The following is a 25432-nucleotide window of genomic DNA, read 5'->3' as shown; positions in this document are numbered from 1 at the left end:
CAACAAGACCTGAAGGACTTCAAGAATTAATGAGAATTAATCACCTACGCTGGATTTTGATCATTCAAACCAGAAACACATTTTCTTTCTAACATGTTAATATTTTCTAATGCAGATATATTATTTTCTTTTTAATGTTTGCACATGATTGTGGGGAAAGCACTTTGGCAATAACTCTTTACAGCAGTCCCAATAGCCTGGAGATGCTTATTGGCTTATGGGAGAGTTTTCTAGACATGATCTGAAATCTAGAGCTCCTGCTGCGGGGAGGAGAGGTGGTGAGCTGTGATATCACCTATTATGAGTGGTAGGTAACACAGGATCTATGTATTTTGTGTTATCTTGTAATCCTGCATATATAAATGGCAATCCACACTGTACACCTCCTGACTAGGGTTGAGCGAAACGGATCGGACATTTTCAAAAGTCGCCGACTTTCAGCAAAGTCGGGTTTCATGAAACCCGACCCGATCCCACTGTGGGATCGGCCATGCGGTCGGCGATCTTCGCGCCAAAGTCGCGTTTCATATGACGCTTTCCCCGCCATTTTTTCAGCCAATGAAGGAGTGTGGGCAGCGTGATGACATATGTTCCGGCTTGTTTTGTGTGGCGTCACAGGGGGTAAAACCGCCATCTTAACGTTTGGGATATAGCAATTTGCACAGTGAAACACAAACTTTGCAGGGACGGGAGAGAGAGAGAGAGAGAGAAAAAAAAAATCCCCATTGACCTGCATTGGGTTTCGTGTTTCGGTTGGCCCCTGACTTATCACAATAATCGGCCGATTTCACACGATCCGACTTTCGAGACAGTCGGGTTTCACGAGACCCGACTCGATCCTAAAAAAGAAAAAGTCGCTCAACCCTACTCCTGACCCCACACAAGGCATCATCGACTACTCGCTGATCTGCATCTGTCGCTCTGCAATAACACAGCAGTGAGCACTGAGCAGCCGAGGCAAACAGGGAGGCTGTGAGTGTGTCCATCCCTCCCTGCTCAGCCCCACTCATTCCACGCACGATTACTAGCCAGGCATTATTAGCTCCAGTCCACTGGTCTGCTGCTTACATTGCCGCCGGCACCCAGGCTGTGTTTGGCTGTTACGTACCTCAAACTAGAAGTGTCCCCTCTCTCTCCCTCTCTGAACAGTGACGCACACTGGGAGACTCAGGAACATACGGAAGGGGAAGGGGTGTGGCCTAACAAAAGGGGGTGTGACAGCAGTTTCTCCTGCTGTCTCCGGGATGAGAGCGTCCCGCGCTGGACAGCGGGGCAAAGCATGAAATCCGGGACAGTCCTGCACAATGAGGGACGGTTGGGAGCTATGTGTTGGGAGGATTCTCCAGTGTCGGCAGCGGACAGTCATGTGTCCACAAGTATGTGATTTACATACATGCAGTCAGGTACTGACTAGATGGGTGCGGACTATATTAATGCAAGAGTATTGACTGAGATTGGTCATGTCTAGTCAGAATGTTTAAAGGAGTATGCAAGTCACATACTCAAAGTCATATAACAGCCTGCTGCCGTGTCTGGAGAATCCTCACAGCGTGCGATGTGAACGCTGTGAAGATTCAAATCAAATGTCTACAGTCACAGAGCAACCGAGAACAGCGGCATAAGTAGAGTGTGATGGGTTGTGGTGCAAGATTTGAACCGGGCCCCTGCATCATATCTATCTATAATATAACACTGGGAGCATCACTGTGTCCGAAGCCTTTATAAACTGAGCAAGCGCCTGCGCAGTCTGGACTCCACAGAGTTATGCATCCGGGGATGAGAATTGTGGCCCAGGAGATCGCAGTATGCATAAGCACTGAACGCATACTGAGATCTCTGACGGAGAAGCACGGACGTGCCAGGAGGGCGAGTATGCGATATTCCCCTGTCCCCGTTCCACCACTGGGCTCCGTCTTCCGCGTCCTCTGGCTGTGACGTTCAGGTCAGAGGGCGCGATGACGTGCTTAGTGGGCGCCATCTGACTGAACAGTCACAGCCAGAGACCCGGAAGACAGACTGGCGCACAGCGGTGGAGCGGGGACAGGTGAATTTCGCAAGTGCCGGGGGCCTGAGCCATTTTTTTTTTTTTTAATCGCAGCAGCATACGGGGCATATTATGCTATGGAGCATCTTATGGGGGCCATCAACCTTTATGGAGCAGCATACGGGGCACATGGATGGGAGCAGCACATGACAGAATGGGGGCGCAGGATGGGAGCAGCACATGACAGGATGGGGGCGCAGGATGGGAGCAGCACATAACAGGATGGGGGCGCAGGATGGGAGCAGCACATGACAGAATGGGGGCGCAGGATGGGAGCAGCACATGAGAGAATGGGGGTGCAGGATAGGAGCAGCACATGACAGAATAGGGGCACAGGATGGGAGCACATGACAGGATTGGGACGCAGGATGGAAGCAGTACATACCAGGATGGAGACCATATACCAATATAAATGCTAGCCACCCGGGCGTAGAACAGGTTCAATAGCTAGTCTATCTATATACACACACTGGTATATGTCCCTTATACTGGGCCTCATCTTGGTATTTATATCCCCATCCTGGTAATATATATCCCTTATCTTTATGCCCTTATCTATATGCCCCCCCCCCCCATTCTGGTGCTGTTCTTTAACTCCTTTATTACCTATGCCGTAATAGTACGACATAGGTAATAAACCCCGTTTCAGCGCGAGCTCCGGCGCTGAGCCCACACTGAACCGAGCACATCAACTGATCTATACAGCGGAGCCGCGTGTGTGTGTACGAAGTGTACCAAGCGGAGCTGCGTGTGTGTACGAGGTGAACCGAGCGGAGCCGCGCGTGTGTGTACGAAGTGTACCAAGCGGAGCCGCGTGTGTGTTCGAGGTGAACTGAGCGGAGCCGCGCGTGTGTGTACGAGGTGTACCGAGCGGAGCAGCGCGTGTGTGTACGAGGTGTACCGAGCGGAGCAGCGCGTGTGTGTACGAGGTGTACCAAGCAGAGCCACGTGTGTGTACGAGGTGTACCGAGCGGAGCAGCGCGTGTGTGTACGAGGTGTACCGAGCGGAGCAGCGCGTGTGTGTACGAGGTGTACCGAGCGGAGCAGCGCGTGTGTGTACGAGGTGTACCGAGCGGAGCAGCGCGTGTGTGTACGAGGTGTACCAAGCAGAGCCACGTGTGTGTACGAGGTGCACCGAGCGGAGCCACGTGTGTACACGAGGTGTACCGAGCGGAGCCGCGTGTGTGTACGAGGTGTACCAAACGGAGCCGCGTGTGTGTCTGTGTACCGAGCGGAGCAGCGTGTGTGTTTACCGAGCGGAGCTGCTTGTAATTTTTGTGTAGAGCAATGAATTAATTGTGCCATGAATTGCTGTCTCATTATAGCACATGATGATAGAGTGTCAGACTGTCACAGGGGCTTTGGCTTAGCCCTTTTATGCGTGGGGAAAAAAAGCAGCCACAATAGCGTCGTCACCCTCTCCCAGGGAGCTGCAGCTGCTCCTCCTCTGAAATGCACTGACTGGAGTGTCAGTGAGTCATCGATCTGTGACATCGACTACTCACTCACTGATCTGCATCTGTCGCTCTGCAATAACACAGCAGTGAGCACTGAGCAGTGAGGCAAACAGAGGGAGGCTGTGAGTGTGTCCATCCCTCCCTGCTCAGCCCCACTCATTCCACGCACGATTACTAGCCAGGCATTATTAGCTCCAGTCCACTGACTGGTCTGCTGCTTACATTGCCGCCAGCACCCAGGCTGTGTTCGGCTGTTACGTACCTCAAACTAGAAGTGTCCCCTCTCTCTCCCTCTCTGAACAGTGACGCTGGGAGACTCAGGAACATACGGAAGGGGAAGGGGCGTGGCCTAACAAAAGGGGGTGTGACGGAGTTTCTCCTGTGCTGTGCCCGGGATCAGAGAGTCCTGCGCTGGACAGCCGGGCAAAGCATCAAATCCGGGACAGTCCCGCACAATGAGGGACGGTTGGGAGCTATGCCATATTATTAACTGATATATCATGTTTCCAACACATCTGTGGGGAAAAGAAAGTAATAAAGTTAGTGTCTCTCAATTTACTTTAGAAGCTAAACAGGTTGCAATTTGCTGCCATTATTTGACTTTTATACTCACAAAAATAGTAAGAAGAGCTCAGAACAGCATCCTAGTGGTGACCGCAGCATCACCCTATACCACGGTCTTAAAATCCTAGTTCTGGCGTTCAGGTACCTTACATATATTTCTCCTTTTCCGTGTGAAAACGGAAGTAAAACCACTTATGTACCAGTCTTCCTGGACCTTTACTTAATCACATTACAACTTGGGAAACATTCCAAGTGTGACCATCATATTGGCTGAGATGGCTCTTCAACCAACCCCTTCTCAACATTTGACTTGCCCATGTATGATGCAGGCATCTGGCAGCTGCTGTTAAAGGGAACATGTCTGCGGCATTTTGCTAAATAACCTACAGACACTGTCAGGTTGGTGCCATTATACTGATTAAAGTGATAGCTGGGTTGAAGAAATCTGTCTTGTGGTTCTTGTGTAATCAGTGTTAGAAGTTTTCAGTTAATGAGATGCCCGTGTTCCGAAGCGGAACTGTAGGCAGTCTCATCTTCCTGCTCTAAGCCAGGGACACCAAGGAAAGACCTGCCACAGGCCGCCCCGAAACACAAACCTGTTCTTCATCACAGAGACAGACGGTTTGTGCTTCGGGGCGGCCTGTGGCAGGTCTTTCCTTGGTGTCCCTGGCTTAGAGCAGGAAGATGAGACTGCCTACAGTTCCGCTTCGGAGCACGGGCATCTCATTAACTGAAAACTTCGAACACTGATTACACAAGAACCACAAAACTTCACCCTAGGTATCAATTTAATCAGAATAGCAGCAACCTGACATTGTCTGTAGGTTACTTGGCAAAATCCTTCAGACAGGTTCACTTTAAGTCCTGAAATGCCGCTGGGGATCAAATACACTGAGGATCTAATTAAGATCGTGCCTACAAGCTCTATTGGAAAGAGGTTGTAGGCACTGTGCATGTTTGGTAAACCCCATAAAAACAATACCTCAGTGCCATAGGATTGGAGGAGGGCCGACGTGGTACCGATATATAAGAAAGGTAAGAAGGTGGATCCAGGCAACTAACATCCGGTATGCCTGACATCAGTAGTGTGCAGAGTTTTTGAGGGCATTATAAGAGATGACCTGCAGAGATATATTGCAGAGAATAATATAATAAAAAGACAACCAACATGGATTCATGAAGAATAAGTCATGTCTAACCAACATGTTGGGTTTCTATGAGGAGGGGAGTGCAAATCTGGATGTTGGTAAAGCGGCTGATGTGATTTATCTGGACTTTGATAAAGCCTAAGGCTATGTGCACACGTTGCGGATTGGGGTGTAGAACTTTTTGCACAAAATCCGCATCTCCTGGAAGAAAACGCAGGTGCGGATTTGACGCGTTTTTTATGTGGATTTTGTGCATTTTTGTTGTGGATTTGCTGCAGATTTCATGCGTTTTTTGGCACTGTGGATTTCTATAATGGAAGGGTGCAGAAACGCTGCAGATCCGCACAAAAGAAGTGACATGCTACTTCTTTTGATCCGCAGCGTTTTTCATGCGGAATTTTCCGCACCATTAGCACAGCTTTTTTTTTTCCTATTGATTTACACATTGTACTGTAAATCACTTTGCGGATCTGTAGCATTTCTGCGCGGAAAAAAACGCTGCGGATCCGCAGGAAATCCGCATCGTGTGCGCATAGCCTAATACTGAAGCTACAAAAAGCTAGGACTGGGGGAAACTTTATGCAGATGGGTAAGGAATTGGCTAAATGACAGGAAACATAATATGGTGCGTTCTCCACATGGGATATAGTCAGCAGTGGGGACCGCAGGGATCTGTGCTAGGACCGATTCTTTTTAACCTCTTTATTAATGACCTTGTGGATGGGATTGAGAGTAAAGTGTCAGTCTTTGCTGACGTCACCAAACTATGTAGGATACTAAAATCTGACCTTGATAGTACAATATTGCAAAAAAATCTGAATAAGATGACTGAATGGGCAAACACTTGGCAAATGAGGTTAAATGTAGAGTAATGCACCTAGGAGGGAGTAATCCTATTGCTGCATATACAGTTATATGAAAAACAGAAAATGTGCAATCTGCATTCAAACAAAATTTGACAGGTGCATAAGTATGGGCACCTCACCAGAAAAGTGACATTAATATTTAGTAGATCCTCCTTTTGCAAAAATAACAGCCTCTGGTCGCTTCCTGTAGCTTTTAATGAGTTCCTGGATCCTGGATGAAGGTATTTTTGACCATTCCTCTTTACAAAACAATTCCAGTTCAGTTAAGTTTGATGGTCGCCGAGCATGGCAGCCCTCTTCAAATGATCCCACAGATGTTCAATGATATTCAGGTCTGGGGACTGGGATGGCCATTCCAGAACAGTGTAATTGTTCCTCTGCATGAATGCCTGAGTAGATTGGAGCGGTGTTTTGGATCATTGTCTTGCTGAAAGATCCATCCCCTGCGTAACTTCAACTTTGTCACTGATTCATGAACATTATTGTCAAGAATCTGCTGATACTGAGAGGAATCCATGTGTCCCTCAACTTTAACAAGATTCCCGGTGCCGGCATTGGCCACACAGCCCCAAAGCATGATGGAACCTCCACCAAATTTTACTGTGGGTAGCAAGTGTTTTTCTTGGAATGCTGTGTTTTTTGGCCGCCATGCATAACGCCTTTTTGTATGACCAAACAACTCAATCTTGGTTTCATCAGTCCACAGGACCTTCTTCCTAAAAGAAATTGGCTTCTCCAAATATGCTTTTGCATACCTCAGCCGACTCTGTTTGTGGCGTGCTTGCAGAAACGGCTTCTTTCGCATCACTCTCCCATACAGCTTCTCCTTGTGCAAAGTGCGTTGTATAGTTGACCGATGCACAGTGACACCATCTGCAGCAAGTTGATGCTGCAGCTCTCTGGAGGTGGTCTGAGGATTGTCCTTGACTGATCTCACCATTCTTCTTCTCTGCCTTTCTGATGTTTTTCTTGGCCTGCCACTTCTGGCCTTAACTGTGTTCTTCCATTTCCTTACCATGTTCCTCACAGTGGAAATTGACAGGTTAAATCTCTTAGACAGCTTTTTGTATCCTTCCCCTGAACAACTGTGTTGAATAATCTTTGTTTTCAGATCATTTGACAGTTGTTTTGAGGAGCCCATGATGCCACTCTTCAGAGGAGATTCAGACAGGAGAACAACTTGCAAGTGGCCACTTTAAGTAGCTTTTCTCATGATTGCATACACCTGGCTATAAAGTTCAAAGCTCAATGAGGTTACAAAACCAAAAAAAGTGCTTTAGTAAGTCAGTAAAAAGTAGGTAGGAGTATTTAAAACAAGAAAATGATAAGGGTGCCCATACTTATGCACCTGTCAAATTTTGTTTGAATGCAGATTGCACATTTTCTGTTAGTACAATAAACCTCATTTCAAGGCAGAAACATTACTGTGTCCAACAGTTATTAGATATATGAACCTGAAATAGCTGTTGCAAAAAAACAATTTTTATAAAACATTAAGCTTAAGACTAATAGGGGTGCCCAAACTTTTTCATATAACTGTACATTAAATGGGAGTATACTCTAGGATGTATAAAAAGAGATAAAATCCCACGATCCCAATGTATTATTACCTCTTTATAAATCACTGGGGAGGCCACATCTTGAATATGGGATCCAGTTTTGGGCTCCACATTCTTTTCAGAAGTTAGAATCAGTTCAGAGGCGGACACTAGATTATTACAAGGGATGGAAGGCCTGTCATGTGAGAGGTTAGAAAAGTTGGGCTTATTTAACTTAGAAAAAAGCTATACTTATAAGTGAGATCTCTTCTAAGACAAGTACATGTGTGGAGAAAAGGTCTCCTTGGACCAGGATCCTTGGCTTTCAAGACATTGTTTAAGATTTTTATATTAGAGTTTGTAGTCCGAATTATCAACAAATGTTGGATTATTTGATGCATATTTCTGAAAATAAACCTGTCACCAGCATGTGACAGACCGTATATACTAGAGTTAAGCCGACATTTTCAGCCCATTTTTTTTTTGGCTGAAAGTGCCCCTCTCGGCTTATACTCAAGTCATTGTCCCAGGGGGTCAGCGGGGGAGGGAGAGCGGCAGCTGTCACATCGTACTCACCTGCTCCTGGCGCGTCTCTGCATGTCCCTGCTTCTCCGGCGCCCGCAGCTCTTCCTGTGTTCAGCGGTCACGTGGTACCGCTCATTAATGAATATGGACGCGACTCCACTCTCATAGGGGTGGAGCGCATATTCATTACTTTAATGAGCGGTACCATGTGACCGCTGAACACAGGAACAAGCTGCTGACGTCAGAGACCATCGCATTGGAGAAGCAGGGACCGCGCCGGGAGCAGGTGAGTATAACGGGGGAGGGCGAGCCATGCGATATTCACCTGTCCTCGTTCCACCACTGCCCTGTGTCTACCGGGTCCTCTGGCTGTGACGTTCAGGTCAGAGGGCGCGATGACGTGTTTAGTGTGTGCGGTGGAACCGAGACAGGTGAATATAGCAAGAGCCGGTGTCCCCGCCTGCTCAAGACAAGAGGTGAGTATGTCATTTATTTTTTTTTTTATCGCAGCAGCAGCATATGGGGCATAATATTCTATGGAGCATCTTATGGAGCCATAATGAACCTTTATGCAGCATTATATGGGGCAAATGTTTCTATGGAGCATCTTATGGGGCCATTATTAACCTTTGTGCAACATTATATGGGGCATATTTTGTATGGAGCATCTTATGGGGCCCATCATGAACTGTATGGAGCATTATATGGGGCTCCTGATTCAATATGGATATTCAAAAACACTTAATCTACTGATGTCTCAATTAATTTTACTTTTATTGGTATCTATTTTTATTTTTGAAATTTACCACTAGCTGCTGCATTTTCCACCCTAGGCTTATACTCGAGTCATTAAGTTTTCCCAGTTTTTTGTGGCAAAATTAGGGGTCTCGGCTTATACTCGGGTCGGCTTATACTCAATATACTCAAGTATATACGGTAAATAGGAAAGGATTCCTTACTGTGAGAGCCATCAGGCTGTGAAATTTCCTTCTGCTGGCAGTAACTAAGGCAGATGCTACATCAGCATTTAAAAAAGGTCTGGGAGCCTTTCTACCAAATAGTGGAATTGTGGGTTATAAATCTAGTGCTGTATAACTGGTGGAGAAAGGCTGAGCTTGATGGCCCTGTGTATGTTTCCATGTTACATTACACTACATAAAGGAACTCTATGGCAGATTGAAAAAAAATGCATAAGAGAAAAGCAAAAACTTTTTGACATGTGGACATATTCCCTTTAAATTAAAAGAAAAAATGTGCCTTCCTACAGTTACCACAAGAGGGCGTACAGTGCAGGGATTTATACAGCGCTAATGCGTCCCTAATGTTATTTTCCTGCGTGGTCAGACGGTGGTTATCGCCCACGGTCCGCCCCTATAGGAGAATGCGCTATAATGATGTTGTGGCTGCAGAGCTTCGGAGGCCGCGTACAACACGTGATCACCGACGTCCTGTGAATCGTTATAACGTCACGAGTCTCCTTGCCAGTCTCCAAAATGGCCACTTCAGTCACCTTCAGAAGGCGTGACTCTGCAGTCATGTGATTAGATCGACAGGTTTTAATTGGTCAGACTTGTTCAGCCGTTTACATGGGTGTCAGCCGGCCTGAAAAAGCCGTATGGAGCCTGGTAGTCGGAGTGACACCGGAGCCCGCTCCTCCGCCGGGGACAGCGCCCAGGTAACGCCATGTACGGGTATGTGTGAGGGGTGCTGGCCGGGACAGCAGCCTCTGCCGTGAACTGAGCCCCTTCCGCTGCTCGGCTGCTGCGATCTCCTATTACAGCTGCCCGGAATGTCTGCGCCTCCGCGGCCCCCGAATGTCTGCGCCTCCGCGGCCCCCGAATGTCTGCGCCTCCGCGGCCCCCGAATGTCTGCGCCTCCGCGGCCCCCGAATGTCTGCGCCTCCGCGGCCCCCGAATGTCTGCGCCTCCGCGGCCCCCGAATGTCTGCGCCTCCGCGGCCCCCGAATGTCTGCGCCTCCGCGGCCCCCGAATGTCTGCGCCTCCGCGGCCCCCGAATGTCTGCGCCTCCGCGGCCCCCGAATGTCTGCGCCTCCGCCGCCCCCGAATGTCTGCGCCTCCGCCGCCCCCGAATATCTGCGCCTCCTCCGCCCCCGAATGTCTGCGCCTCCGCTGCCCGCAGGGTCTAAAAAGTACAAACACTACAGTTGCCTGCCCAATCCCCTCCGGCGACAGGTTTGGGGTTCGCTGCCAGGTGAGATGTGTCCATATGACCCCTTGTCCCTGTAGGTGTATGATATGAAGCGGGGAAGGGACACGGGAGCCTCACCGGGGGACGATGAGGTGAGGCATGTATTGTGCCGGGGGACGATGAGGTGAGGCATGTATTGTGCAGGGGGACGATGAGGTGAGGAGTGTATTGTGCAGGGGGACGATGAGGTGAGGAGTGTATTGTGCCAGGGGACGATTGAGGTGAGGCGTGTATTGTGCCGGGGGACGATGAGGTGAGGCGTGTATTGTGCCGGGGGACGATGAGGTGAGGCATGTATTGTGCAGGGGGACGATGAGGTGAGGAGTGTATTGTGCAGGGGGACGATGAGGTGAGGAGTGTATTGTGCCAGGGGACGATTGAGGTGAGGCGTGTATTGTGCCAGGGGACGATTGAGGTGAGGCGTGTATTGTGCCGGGGGACGATGAGGTGAGGCGTGTATTGTGCCGGGGGACGATTGAGGTGAGGCGTGTATTGTGCAGGGGGACGATGAGGTGAGGCGTGTATTGTGCCAGGGGACGATGAGGTGAGGCGTGTATTGTGCCAGGGGACGATTGAGGTGAGGCGTGTATTGTGCCGGGGGACGATTGAGGTGAGGCGTGTATTGTGCCGGGGGACGATTGAGGTGAGGCGTGTATTGTGCCGGGGGACGATGAGGTGAGGCGTGTATTGTGCCGGGGGACGATTGAGGTGAGGCGTGTATTGTGCCGGGGGACGATTGAGGTGAGGCGTGTATTGTGCCGGGGGACGATTGAGGTGAGGCGTGTATTGTGCCGGGGGACGATTGAGGTGAGGCGTGTATTGTGCCGGGGGACGATTGAGGTGAGGCGTGTATTGTGCCGGGGGACGATTGAGGTGAGGCGTGTATTGTGCCGGGGGACGATTGAGGTGAGGCGTGTATTGTGCCGGGGGACGATTGAGGTGAGGCGTGTATTGTGACGGGGGACGATTGAGGTGAGGCGTGTATTGTGCCGGGGGACGATTGAGGTGAGGCGTGTATTGTGCCGGGGGACTCGCTACTGTACCTAGAAAAACTGCTGCAAATTCTAAACCAGCCGTTCTACCATACTTACATTTGGACTGTACCCTGCCTTGGTGCATGGAAAACTGATGTTGAAAATGTCCGCTGATCCCATCCAAGCACGCCTGCACGTGCCGTTCCTTATTGTTCAATGTATTCCACAGGATGTCTGTGGTCGTGGCCTGAATCTCTCGCAGTGCCTGTAATGTCCGTGCCTTGTTACTCTACACCCGACCCTTCAAATGGCCCCAAAGGATAAAAATCTGCAATAACCAATTCTTTTCTCTTGATCGGGCCCTTTCAATTCCTGAATGACTGACTTTGTACAGGAGAGCACGACCTTTCCTGACCGCTCGTTGACGTGTGGGTTATGAGGTCCATGTGTCTTGGGAAAGCCTGGGCAACAGTTTACATGGAGATGCCAGAAGTCGCTGTTTCACATATTGAATTGTTTCCTCAGACATTTTCGGACATGCGCCATCACGCCTATCCAGTAATGTTCCAGCTTATTCACCCATGACAGACTACTCAGTTTGAACGGTGGATTTTGACCTCCAGTACCACTTTGGCAACTCTTTATCCCACTTATGACCTATGACGTAAAGGTACGTGATGGGTTTCATCAGCTGAGATGTGCCCCTAACAGCCGCAGATGGAATCTCGATCTACCCATGGCTGTTAATATGTTAAATGCTGCTGTCAATCTCTGACAGCGGCATTTTACATGCACGTGTTGGAAGCGCGTCACTAGTTCCGCCCATCGGCACCCCTGTCGCATGATCACGGGGTGCCAAATGGGTTGGCATGACAACCTGGGGTCTGCAGGAGACCCCTGTTGTTGTTTGTATTTGCGATCTGCTATTAGTGCCGCCCAGTGGCACAAGCGATTAGATGATCGCAGCTTCAAGCTTCCTAAGTAGTGATGAATGAGTGTACTCGTTGCTCGGGTGGTCTCCCGAGTATTTGTTAGTGCTCGGAGATTTAGTTTTCTTCGCCTCAGCTGCATGATTTACGGCTGGTAGCCAGGCTGAGTACATGTGGGGGTTGCCTGGTTGCTAGGTAATCCCCACATGTACTCAGGCTGGCTAGCAGCTGTAAATCATGCTGCTGAGGTGAAGAAAATGAAATCTCCGAGCACTAACAAATACTTGGAGACTACCCGAGCGTGCTCAGGAAAACCCAAGCAACGAGCATACTCGCTCATCACTTTTCCTAAGGAGTCTATTGAAGCAAATGAAAAGTAAAAAAAAAAATAAAAAGTTCAAATCACCCCTCTTTTGCCCCATTCAAAATAATACAATAAAATAAAAAATACACATATTTGGTATTGCTGCGTTCCGAATCAACCGATCTATCAAAATATGAAAAGAATTAATCCGATCGGTAAACGGGGTAGTGCGAAAAAAAATCAAAATGCTAGAATTACATTTTTGGGGGGTCACCGCAGCATTGCAATTGACAAGCAATCACAGCCAGATCCCCTAAAAATGGAGACACCATGGGTCTTGGAAAATATTGCTTTTTGTTTTATTTATTTATTTTTCTCACCGCATGAGAACCTAGACAGGGAATCATAATGGCAGGTCAGTTTTAGAATTTAGTGAACCTGGTAAAAAAATCAAAACTGTGGGATTGCACTTTTTTTGCAATTTCACCGCTCTTGGGATTTTTGTTCCCGTTTTCCAGTACACTATATGGTAAAACAATGGTGTCATTCAAAAGTACAACTCGTCCTGCAAAACCCAAGCCCTGACATGGCCATATTGACAAAAAAATTAAAAAACTTTTGGCTCTGGCAAGAAGGGGAGCGAAAAAAAACCAGAAATGCAAAAAACTGAAAATGCCAAGGTGGTGAAGTGGTTAAGGACACAATTTTCACAATGAAAACGCGTTCCTCCAAACTGTATATCTGTACGTTGTTAACAAATGAAGGAATTTGGCAGGAGTGAGATGCAAGCACCACATATAAATGACTGATGCGTGTAGCAAGTCTATCCAGTAGTGGAGACGACCGGGGGAGGGGGGGCACAAGTTGGTGAGACCACTCGTTTCTCGTCGTTGAGGATAATTGCTCTCACTTCTCATGAACTGACGTATGTACAGTCCCAATTTCAGTACAGACAGCCGTCTTTTAGAAGTTACAGCAGTTTTTCCAGGTAAAGTAGCGAGTGAGTCGCCCTGTATAATTTTATCTGCCATTGTGAATTTTACAATTGTAAGGCCAAGTCCACAGCCGTAGGGTCTTTTTTGAAGACTTAAGGTACCTTCACACATAACGATTTAGTTAACGATATCGTTGCAACGTCACACTTTTTTGTGACGTAGCAACGATCCCGCTAACGATCTCGTTATGTGTGACGGCGACCAACGATCAGGCCCCTGCTGGGAGATCATTGGTCGTAGGGAATGATCAGGACCTTTCTTTGGTCGCTGATCACCCGCTGTCATCGCTGGATCGGCGTGTGTGACGCCGATCCAGCGATGTGTTCACTTGTAACCAGGGTAAACATCGGGTTACTGACTGCAGGGCCGCGCTTAGTAACCCGATATTTACCCTGGTTACCATTGTAAAAGTTAAAAAAACAAAACAAACCACTACACACTCACATTCCGATGTCTGTCATGTCCCCCGCTGTCAGCTTCCCGCACTGACTGTGTCAGTGCCGGCCGTAAAGAAGAGCACAGCGGTGACGTCACCGTTGTGCTCTGCTTTACGGCCGGCGCTGACACAGTCAGTGCGGGAAGCTGACGGCGGGGGACGTGACAGACATCGGAATGTGAGTATGTAGTGTTTTGTTTTGTTTGTTTTTTTTAACTTTTACAATGGTAACCAGGGTAAATATCGGGTTACTAAGCGCGGCCCTGCACTTAGTAACCCAATGTTTACCCGGGTGCTGCAGGGGGACTTCGGCATCGTTGAAGACAGTTTCAACGATGCCGAAGTCGTTCCCCTGATTGTTGGTCGCTGGAGAGAGCTGTCTGTGTGACAGCTCCCCAGCGACCACACAACGACTTAGGCTACTTTCACACTGGCGTTTACTGCAATACGTTGCAATGCGTCGTTTTGCCGAAAAAACGCATCCTGCAAAAGTGCTTGCAGGATGCGTTTTTTTTTTTTTGTATTGACTTACATTAGCGACGTATTTGCGATGCATTGCCACACATCGCAACCGTCGTGCGACGGTTGCGCCGTGTTGTGGCGGACCGTCGGGACCAAAAAACGTTACATGTAACGTTTTTTGCTCCCGACGGTCCGCTTTTTCCGACCACGCATGCGCGGCCGGAACTCCGCCCCCACCTCCCCGCACTTCCCCGCACCTCACAATGGGGCAGCGGATGCGCTGGAAAAATGCATCCGCTGCCCCCGTTGTGCGGCGGAGACAACGCTAGCGTCGGGGACCTCGGCCCGACGCACTGCGACGGACCGAGCCCGACGCTAGTGTGAAAGAAGCCTTACCAACGATCACGGCCAGGTCGTATCGCTGGTCGTGATCGTTGGTAAGTCGTTTAGTGTAACGGTACCTTAAGACACTTTTCCTTTGATTTCAAAATCTGCATCATAGATCAATCTGTGTTTATTCATCCCTAGGTCAAAATGCTCAAGATGTAAGATTGTCCCTAGTCTCAGGGTTTCCCCATCTAGAGGAACACATCAGAGTCCTTCCAGGCCTAAAGGTACCGTCACACTAAACGATATCGCTAGCGATCCGTGACGTTGCAGCGTCCTTGATAGCGATATCGTTGAGTTTGACAGGCAGCAGCGATCAGGATCCTGCTGTGATATCGCTGGTCGTTGATTAAAGTTCAGAACTTTATTTGGTCGTCAGATCGCCGTGTATCGTTGTGTTTGACAGCAAAAGCAACGATACCAGCGATGTTTTACAATGGTAACCAGGGTAAATATCGGGTTACTAAGCGCAGGGCCGCGCTTAGTAACCCGATATTTACCCTGGTTACCAGTGTAAAATGTAAAAAAACAAACAGTACATACTCACCTTCGCGTCCCCTGCCGTCCGCTTCCTGCACTGACTGAGCGCTGGCCGTAAAGTGAAAGCACAGCGGTGACGTCACCGCTCTGCTGTTAGGGCCGGCACTCAGTCAGTGCAGGGAAGCGGACGGCAGGGGACGCGAAGGTTAGCATGTACTGTTTGTTTTTTTACATTTTACACTGGTAACCAGGGTAAACATCTAGGCCCTGCGCTTAGCAACCCGATGTTTACCCTGGTTACCCAGGGACCTCGGCATCGTTGGTTGCTGGAGAGCGGTCTGTGTGACAGCTCTCCAGCGTCCAAACAGCGACGCTGCAGCGATCGGCATCGTTGTCTGTATCGCTGCAGCGTCGCTTAGGGTACCGTCACACAGTGGCATTTTTATCGCTACGACGGCACGATTCGTGACGTTCTAGCGATATAGTTACGATCTCGCAGTGTCTGACACGCAGCAGCGATCAGGGACCCTGCTGAGAATCGTACGTCGTAGCAGATCGTTTGAAACTTTCTTTCGTCGCTGGATCTCCCGCTGTCATCGCTGGATCGTTGTGTGTGACAGCGATCCAGCGATGCGTTCGCTTGTAACCAGGGTAAACATCGGGTTACTAAGCGCAGGGCCGCGCTTAGTAACCCGATGTTTACCGTGGTTACCAGCGTAAAAGTAAAAAAAAAAAAAACGTACATACTCACCATCTGATGTCCGTCAGGTTCCTTGCCGTCTGCTTCCCGCTCTGACTGCCGGCCGGAAAGTGAGAGCAGATCACAGCAGTGACGTCACCGCTGTGATCTGCTCTCACTGTACGGCCGGATCTCAGTCAAAGCAGGAAGCGGACGGCAGGGGACCTGACGGACATCAGATGGTGAGTATGTACGGTTTGTTTTTTTTTTTACTTTTACGCTGGTAACCACGGTAAACATCGGGTTACTAAGCGCGGCCCTGCGCTTAGTAACCCGATGTTTACCCTGGTTACCAGCGAACCTCGGCATCGTTGGTCGCTGGAGAGCGGTCTGTGTGACAGCTCCCCAGCGACCACACAACCACTTACCAACGATCACGGCCAGGTCGTATCGCAGGTCGTGATCGTTGGTAAATCGTTATGTGAGACGGTACCCTTAGTGTGACGGTACCTTAAGTAAATGTCTTTTCATCTCCTTGGTTCTTCTGATCATGGCGACATCTTAGCATTTTATCACAAAGCGAGAGACTTCGTTATCACAAAGATGCATTTCATTGTTAGGGATCAGGTTCCTTGTTGACAAATACTGTTTATCCTGCAATGACTGATAACTGAAGACAAAGCCCACCTATCTGTGTCCTCTCAGGGGATTCTGCATGTGCTCTTCTTGTAGGGTTATCTCTGTAGTAGCTGAATGTACTCCTTGCTCTTCCATTCTGCTAATGAGATTATTGTAAGTAATTGCCACCATTCCTAGTGACTGTAATAATCTTCTGCACAGGGATGGATAATGGAGTCCAGGGGTGCTGAGGTGGAGAAAAAAGGCCCATATCTGATGAGCAAGGGTCCTACAATCCAGGCCAAGCTACGTAAGTATTTACAGCGATATGTAATGGAATGGTTTTACCTCAGACGCCGACGTCTTATTCATGTCCTTTAGGGTCTATAAATATCCATGAAATCACGTATGCAAATTCTCTTCAGAGGAAAAGAGGACGCCACCTGTTGGAAGTAGCGATCCTACAAGTCACAATTAACCGTTTAACGAGTCGTGCAATATGACTTAGGATAAAAGCCAAATCAGTATCTCAATTCGCATGAAATCACGTTGTTTTGTTGTAATGAATGGGGGGTTGTGGCCCTCCTGCACGCCACAGCTTGGGTATATCCTAACTGGTTGTTGCAGCCAGCTTCTATTGATGCTATTAAATGACTGGATGTTATGGTTCAAAGAGCTTCCTCCACCAAAAAAAAAAAAATAACCAAAAAAAAAAGACATTGTTTTTTTTAATTTCATTCACAATGTTAAAGGGGTTGACGGCTACTATGACAATCCTTTGTCATTCCCCACGCTTGGGCCCTGATTGGGGGGAAAAAAAAAAAATACTCCCACCCTGTGCCGACGCCATTTTCCCAGTGTCGGCACTTGTGGTTCGGGGCTCTTGTGTGGTTGTTGTTGTTGTGACCCCGATCAGCCTTTGGTAAAATACTGACCAAATACTGAATGTGTGATGGTGGCCTAGCTCACGGCACTATCAAAACGGCATTGCTGTGCACATATTCCATTGTGTCACGTCTTTTAATCGCTGCAAGGTTCAGAAACCCTTAAGAAGTTTAAAGAAGTGACCAGTCCAGAGCGTCCTTGTCTCTATAAAGTATAGAGTAAAAGACACTGTTGCAAAAAAAATCTGAAAACTTCATGAGCACGACTGCCTGTGTTTTCCTGAAGTAACTTCCCCTTTATTGTATCCACCCTCCTAGGCCGTCTATATTGACATGTAGGTTATAGGAAACTGAATAAATGATATCTGAGATCCATTGTTTTATGCCCCAGAAATATTAGTGTAAATGAACTGTTAAGGACATATATTTAGCATAAAACCTGATTTACACAATGGTTCATTTTCAGACAATGGCTTCCCTTTAAAATAAGGTTTTCAGACTCATTACATTGATATGAGAATTCCACTTTATTTTAATATCCGATTCATAACTTCTAAGCTGACGTAAGTGATGATAAATTATTCCTGAGATCCTCTGGTGAAGAAAGAGTTCTGGGAACCATCGCACTTATTTTCGTTTTCTAATCCTGTACAAAAAAGACAAAGCTGAAATCTGATTGAGAATGTAGAGTACACATTCTGTTAAACATGACTGTTCAAACCAAGCACAGGCACCGGGTGCATGCTTGGGGTAACCAAATAGTTCAAGGCCCATTCCCCCCTATTTGTTTTTTCATCTGTCTTCCTTCACCCCCTTTTCGTTAGACAGTTTTGGCTTTCCAGGAGCCAGAGGGGGGCAGAGATGGATTTAAAAAACAAAAAGGAGAGAAGGTGCTCCTTGTTTTTTGTGCTCCTTGTTTTTCTTTACTTAGAATTTGTATAAGGCCGGGATCACACACAGCGAGATACGGCCGAGTCTTGCAGGTTAAAACCAAGCTCTGGCACCGGCACTCCAGAGCGGAGCGTGCGGCTGCACAGCAATACATGGAGCCGCACGCTCCGCTCCCAAGTGCCAGCGGCAGAGCTTGGTTTTAACCTGCGAGACTCGGCCGTATCTCGCTGTGTGTGACTCCAGCCTGATGGCGAGAAAAAAGCAGCTAACAGTCTATTCAGTCGGACTATCAGCTGTGTATCCACCAGACTTCTGCACAACACAACTGACGGTCCCAACACCACTTATAAGGCAAGAAATCATACTTATTAAGGCTGGGGTCACACATGGCGTAAGACAATACGCCACGTATTATACGTCCGTACTACGGCCGTAATATGGAGAAATGTTCCCAAAATATTGATCCGTAGTCAGGGTGTGTCAGCGTATTTTGCGCATGGCATCCTCCGTATGTAATCCGTATGGCATCCGTACTGCGAGATTTTCGCGCAGGCTTGCAAAACCGACATCTAATGGATTTATGTGCTCAAATGTTCATTAAAACATATATACAGTATGTATATATATATATATGTCATTGAGACACATATATATATATATATTCTGTATTTATATTTCATTCAGCGCGATATCTGTGAACAGCCGGTAATTCAATTGCCGGCTTTGCATTTCTCCTTCACAAACCCGACATGATATGAGACATGATTACATACAGTAAACCATCTCATATCCCCTTTTTTTGGGCATATTCCACACTACTAATGTTAGTAGTGTGTATGTGCAAAATTTCAGCGCTGTAGCTGCTGAAATAAAGGGTTAAATGGCGGAAAAAATTGGCGTGGGCTCCCGCGCAATTTTCTCCGCCAGAGTGGTAAAGCCAGTGACTGAGGGCAGATATTAATAGCCAGGAGAGGGTCCATGGTTATTGGCCCCCCCGTGGCTACAAACATCTGCCCCCAGCCACCCCAGAAAAGGCACATCTGGAAGATGCGCCTATTCTGGCACTTGGCCACTCTCTTCCCACTCCCTGTAGCGGTGGGATATGGGGTAATGAAGGGTTAATGCCACCTTGCTATTGGAAGGTGACATTAAGCCAGATTAATAATGGAGAGGCGTCAATTATGACACCTATCCATTATTAATCCAATTGTAGGAAAGGGTTAAAAAACACACACACACATGATTAAAAAGTATTTTAATGAAATAAACACAGCGGTTGTTGTAATAATTTATTGTTCTCGCAATCCATTTGCAAACCCTCGCTTGGCAAAATAATAAACGCACAATATACATACCTTCTGATGTCAGATCATGTCCCACGAAGTAATCCATATGAAGGGGTTAACTAATATTACAGGCAGAGCTGCGATAATCCACTCGCTCGTGCCTGTAATCCCCGGGTGCTGAAAGGAAAGCAGTGATCTATACTTACATTCAGTCGCGGTGAGGCGCCCTCTGGTGGATGTTCTCATGAACTGCAGCCTGGGAACTTTTTCCCACGCTCCAGGTCATATGAGGACATCCACCAGGGGGCGCATCACCGCGACTGAAGGAAATGTAGGTCAATGACCTACATTTCATTCATTCGCTGGGGATTACAGGCACGGAGCACCGCTGCATTAGCAGGGCTCCTGCCTGTAATATTAGTTAACCCCTTCAGATGGATTACATCGTTGGACGTGATCTGACATCAGAAGGTATGTATTTTGTGCGTTTATTATTTTGCCAAGCGAGGGTTTGCAAATGGATTGCGAGAACAATAAATTATTACAACAACCGCTGTGTTTATTTCATTAAAATCCTTTTTAATCATGTGTGTGTGTGTTTTTTAACCCTTTCCTACAATTGGATTAATAATGGATAGGTGTCATAATTGACGCCTCTCCATTATTAATCTGGCTTAATGTCACCTTCCAATAGCAAGGTGGCATTAACCCTTCATTACCCCATATCCCACCGCTACAGGGAGTGGGAAGAGAGTGGCCAAGTGCCAGAATAGGCGCATCTTCCAGATGTGCCTTTTCTGGGGTGGCTGGGGGCAGATGTTTTTAGCCACGGGGGGGCCAATAACCATGGACCCTCTCCTGGCTATTAATATCTGCCCTCAGTCACTGGCTTTACCACTCTGGCGGAGAAAATTGCGCGGGAGCCCACGCCAATTTTTTCCGCCATTTAACCCTTTATTTTAGCAGCTACAGCGCTGAAATTTTGCACATACACACTACTAACATTAGTAGTGTGGAATATGCAAAAAAAAGGGGGATATGAGATGGTTTACTGTATGTAAACCATGTCTCATATCCTGTCGGGTTTGTGCAGGAGAAGGAAAAAGCCGGCAATTGAATTTCCGACTTTTCACTAACAGCGCTGCGTATTTCTCGCAAGTCACACTGCTGGTCCGTGTGGAATCCGTATTTTTCTCGCCCCCATAGACTTTCATTGGCGTATTATTTGCGCAGTACGCTGACAAACGCAGCATGCTGCGATTTTGTACGGCCGTAGAAAGCCGTATAATACTGAACCGTAATATACGGCTGATAGGAGCAGCCCCATTGAGAAGCATTGTGCCGTATGTAATGCGAGTTTTACGGACGTAGTTTATGCGCTCTTACGTACATAAAACACGCATGTGTGACCCCAGCCTTAAACCTGACAGGGCACACCTGTGAAGTGAAAACCATTCCCGGTGACTACCTCTTGAAGCTCATCAAGAGAATGCCAAGAGTGTGCAAAGCAGTCATCAAAGCAAAAGGTGTCTACTTTGAAGAAGAACCTAGAATATAATTATTTCAGTTATTTCACATTTTTTTGTTAAGTATATAACTCCACATGTGTTAATTCATAGTATTGATGCCTTCAGTGTGAATGTACAATTTTCATAGTCATGAAAATACAGAAAAATCTTTAAATGAGAAGGTGTGTCCAAACTTTTGCTCTGTACTGTATATAATTATGTGTTATCTTTATTATTATTATTATTATTATCTTTATTTTTAATCAGGGAAGGGAAAGGGGGTGATTTAAACAAGCATGTTTGTTTTTTTTCACTGTGTTTTAGTCCCCTGAGGGCACTTAAACCTGCTATCGTCTGATCGCTTGTACTGCGGATGATCGGGCGTCATCGGTGCATTGGCATAACAACCAGAGGTGTCCAGCAGATCTCTATGGTTGTTGATGCCAGATTGCTGTGAGCGCCACCCTGTGGTCGGTGCTCACAGCAATCCAGTAATTCTGCTACATGGGGCGATCTGAGCATCGCTCCCATGTAGCAGAGCCAATAGAGTTGTGCCAGCTTCTAGTCTCCCATGGAGGCTATTGAAGCATGGCAAAAGTAGATTAACCCCTTCACCCCCAAGGGTGGTTTGCACGTTAATGACCGGGCCAATTTTTACAATTCTGACCACTGTCCCTTTAGGAGGTTATAACTCTGGAACGCTTCAACGGATCTTGGCGATTCTGACATTGTTTTCTTGTGACATATTGTACTTCATGATAGTGGTAAAATTTCTTCGATATAACTTGCGTTTATTTGTGAAAAAAACGGAAATTTGGCGAAAATTTTGAAAATTTTGCAATTTTCCAACTTTGAATTTTTATGCCCTTAAATCACAGACATATGTCACGCAAAATACTTAATAAGTAACATTTCCCACATGTCTACTTTACATCAGCACAATTTTGGAACCAAAATTTTTTTTTGTTAGGGAGTTATAAGGGTTAAAAGTTGACCAGAAATTTCTCATTTTTACAACACCATTTTTTTTTAGGGACCACATCTCATTTGAAGTCATTTTGAGGGGTCTGTATGATAGAAAATACCCAAGTGTGACACCATTCTAAAAACTGCACCCCTCAAGGTGCTCAAAACCACACTCAAGAAGTTTATTAACCCTTCAGGTGTTTCACAGGAATTTTTGGAATGTTTAAATAAAAATGAACATTTAATTTTTTTTCACACAAAATTTATTTCAGCTCCAATTTGTTTTATTTTACCAAGGGTAACAGGAGAAAATAGACTGCAAAAGTTGTTGTACAATTTGTCCTGAGTACGCTGATACCCCATATGTGGGTGTAAACCATTGTTTGGGCGCATGGCAGAGCTTGGAAGGGAAGGAGCGCCATTTGACTTTTCAATGCAAAATTTACTGGAATTGAGATGGGACGCCATGTTGCGTTTGGAGAGCCCCTGATGTGCCTAAACATTGAAACCCCCTACAAGTGACACCATTTTGGAAAGTAGACCCCCTAAGGAACTTATCTAGATGTGTGGTGAGCACTTTGACCCACCAAGTGCTTCACAGAAGTTTATAATGCAGAGCCGTAAAAATAAAAAATCATATTTTTTCACAAAAATGATCTTTTCGCCCCCAATTTTTTATTTTCCCAAGGGTAAGAGAAGAAATTGGTCCCCAAAAAATGTTGTGCAATTTGTCCTGAGTACGCAGATACCCCATATGTTGGGGTAAACCACTGTTTGGGCGCATGGCAGAGCTTGGAAGGGAAGGAGCGCCATTTGACTTTTCAATGCAAAATTGACTGGAATTGAGATGGGATGCCATGTTGTGTTTGGAGAGCCCCTGATGTGCCTAAACATTGAAACCCCCTACAAGTGACACCATTTTGGAAAGTAGACCCCCTAAGGAACTTATCTAGATGTGTGGTGAGCACTTTGACCCACCAAGTGCTTCACAGAAGTTTATAATGCAGAGCCGTAAAAATAAAAAATCATATTTTTTCACAAAAATGATCTTTTCGCCCCCAATTTTTTATTTTCCCAAGGGTAAGAGAAGAAATTGGTCCCCAAAAAATGTTGTGCAATTTGTCCTGAGTACGCAGATACCCCATACGTTGGGGTAAACCACTGTTTGGGCGCATGGCAGAGCTCGGAAGTGAAGGAGCGCCATTTGACTTTTCAATGCAAAATTGACTGGAATTGAGATGGGACGCCATGTTGCGTTTGGAGAGCCCCTGATGTGCCTAAACATTGAAACCTCCTACAAGTGACACCATTTTGGAAAGTAGACCCCCTAAGGAACTTATCTAGATGTGTGGTGAGCACTTTGACCCACCAAGTGCTTCACAGAAGTTTATAATGCAGAGCCGTAAAAATAAAAAATCATATTTTTTCACAAAAATGATCTTTTCGCCCCCAATTTTTTATTTTCCCAAGGGTAAGAGAAGAAATTGGTCCACAAAAAATGTTGTGCAATTTGTCCTGAGTACGCAGATACCCCATATGTTGGGGTAAACCACTGTTTGGGCGCATGGCAGAGCTTGGAAGGGAAGGAGCGCCATTTGACTTTTCAATGCAAAATTGACTGGAATTGAGATGGGACGCCATGTTGCGTTTGGAGAGCCCCTGATGTGCCTAAACATTGAAACCCCCCACAAATGACACCATTTTGGAAATTAGACCCCCTAAGGAACTTATCTAGATGTGTTTTGAGAGCTTTGCACCCCCAAGTGTTTCACTACAGATTATAACGCAGAGCCGTGAAAATAAAAATTCTTTTTTTTTTTCACAAAAATGATTTTTTAGCCCCCAGCTTTTGTATTTTTACAAGAGTAACAGAATAAACTGGACCCCAAAAGTTGTTGTCCAATTTGTCCTGAGTACGCTGATACCCCATATATGGAGGGTAACCACTGTTTGGGCGCATGACAGAGCTCGGAAGGGAAGGAGCGCCATTTGGAATGCAGACTTAAATGGATTGGTCTGCAGGCGTCACGTTGCATTTGCAGAGCCCCTGATGTACCCAAACAGTACAAACCCCCCACAAGTGACCCCATATTGGAAACTAGACCTCCCAAGGAACTTATCTAGATGTGTTGTGAGAACTTTGAACCCCCAAGTGTTTCACTACAGTTTGTAACGCAAAGCCGTGAAAATAAAAATTCTTTTTTTTTTTCACAAAAATGATTTTTAGCCCCCAGCTTTGTATTTTTACAAGGGTAACAGAATAAATTGGACCCTAAAAGTTGTTTTCCAATTTGTCCTGAGTACGCTGATACCCCCTATGTGGGGGGTAACCACTGTTTGGGCACATGACAGAGCTCGGAAGGGAAGGAGCGCCATTTGGAATGCAGACTTAAATGGATTGGTCTGCAGGCGTCACGTTGCATTTGCAGAGCCCCTGATGTACCCAAACAGTACAAACCCCCCACAAGTGACCCCATATTGGAAACTAGACCTCCCAAGGAACTTATCTAGATGTGTTGTGAGAACTTTGAACCCCCAAGTGTTTCACTACAGTTTGTAACGCAAAGCCGTGAAAATAAAAATTATTTTTTTTTTTCACAAAAATGATTTTTTAGCCCCCAGCTTTGTATTTTTACAAGGGTAACAGAATAAATTGGACCCTACAAGTTGTTTTCCAATTTGTCCTGAGTACGCTGATACCCCCTATGTGGGGGGTAACCACTGTTTGGGCACATGACAGAGCTCGGAAGGGAAGGAGCGCCATTTGGAATGCAGACTTAAATGGATTGGTCTGCAGGCGTCACGTTGCATTTGCAGAGCCCCTGATGTACCCAAACAGTACAAACCCCCCACAAGTGACCCCATATTGGAAACTAGACCTCCCAAGGAACTTATCTAGATGTGTTGTGAGAACTTTGAACCCCCAAGTGTTTCACTACAGTTTACATCGCAGAGCCGTGAAAATAAAACATATTTTTTTCCCACAAAAATGATTTTTAGCCCCCCAAATTTTTATTTTCCCAAGGATAACAAGAGAACTTGGACCCCAGAAGTTGTTGTTCAATTTGTCCCGAGTACGCTGATAACCCATATGTTGGGGTAAACCCCTTTTTGGACGCACGGGAGAGCTCGGAAGGGAAGGAGCACTGTTTTACTTTTTCAACGCAGAATTGGCTGGAATTGAGATCGGACGCCATGTCGCGTTTGGAGAGCCCCTGATGTGCCTGAACAGTGGAAACTCCCCAATTCTACCTGAAACCCTAACCCAAACACACCCCTAACC

General features: G+C 46.7%; 1 protein-coding gene across 3 annotated transcripts in view; it reads left to right on the top strand.

The window, feature by feature from the left end:
* Window positions 1-9667: 9667 nt before the first annotated feature.
* The window catches only part of FAM219B (family with sequence similarity 219 member B), a 31053-nt gene continuing 15288 nt past the window's right edge, over window positions 9668-25432 (top strand). Inside the window, exons 1-2 of one of the 3 annotated variants that reach the window (XM_077264057.1) lie at window positions 9668-9817; window positions 16837-16924. In XM_077264057.1, coding sequence (XP_077120172.1) covers window positions 9758-9817; window positions 16837-16924 — 148 coding nt within the window. In that variant the 5' untranslated portion in view covers window positions 9668-9757. Of the gene's footprint in view, window positions 9818-11851; window positions 11995-16836; window positions 16925-25432 lie in introns of those variants that run through there. The other 2 variants (XM_077264056.1, XM_077264058.1) reach the window with 2 other exon arrangements.

The sequence above is a fragment of the Ranitomeya variabilis genome, chromosome 5 (assembly GCF_051348905.1).
Source record: "Ranitomeya variabilis isolate aRanVar5 chromosome 5, aRanVar5.hap1, whole genome shotgun sequence".
NCBI classification, from domain to species: domain Eukaryota; kingdom Metazoa; phylum Chordata; class Amphibia; order Anura; family Dendrobatidae; genus Ranitomeya; species Ranitomeya variabilis.
The sequence above is the reverse complement of the archived record's forward strand: the minus strand, read 5'-3'. Positions and strand labels throughout refer to the sequence as shown.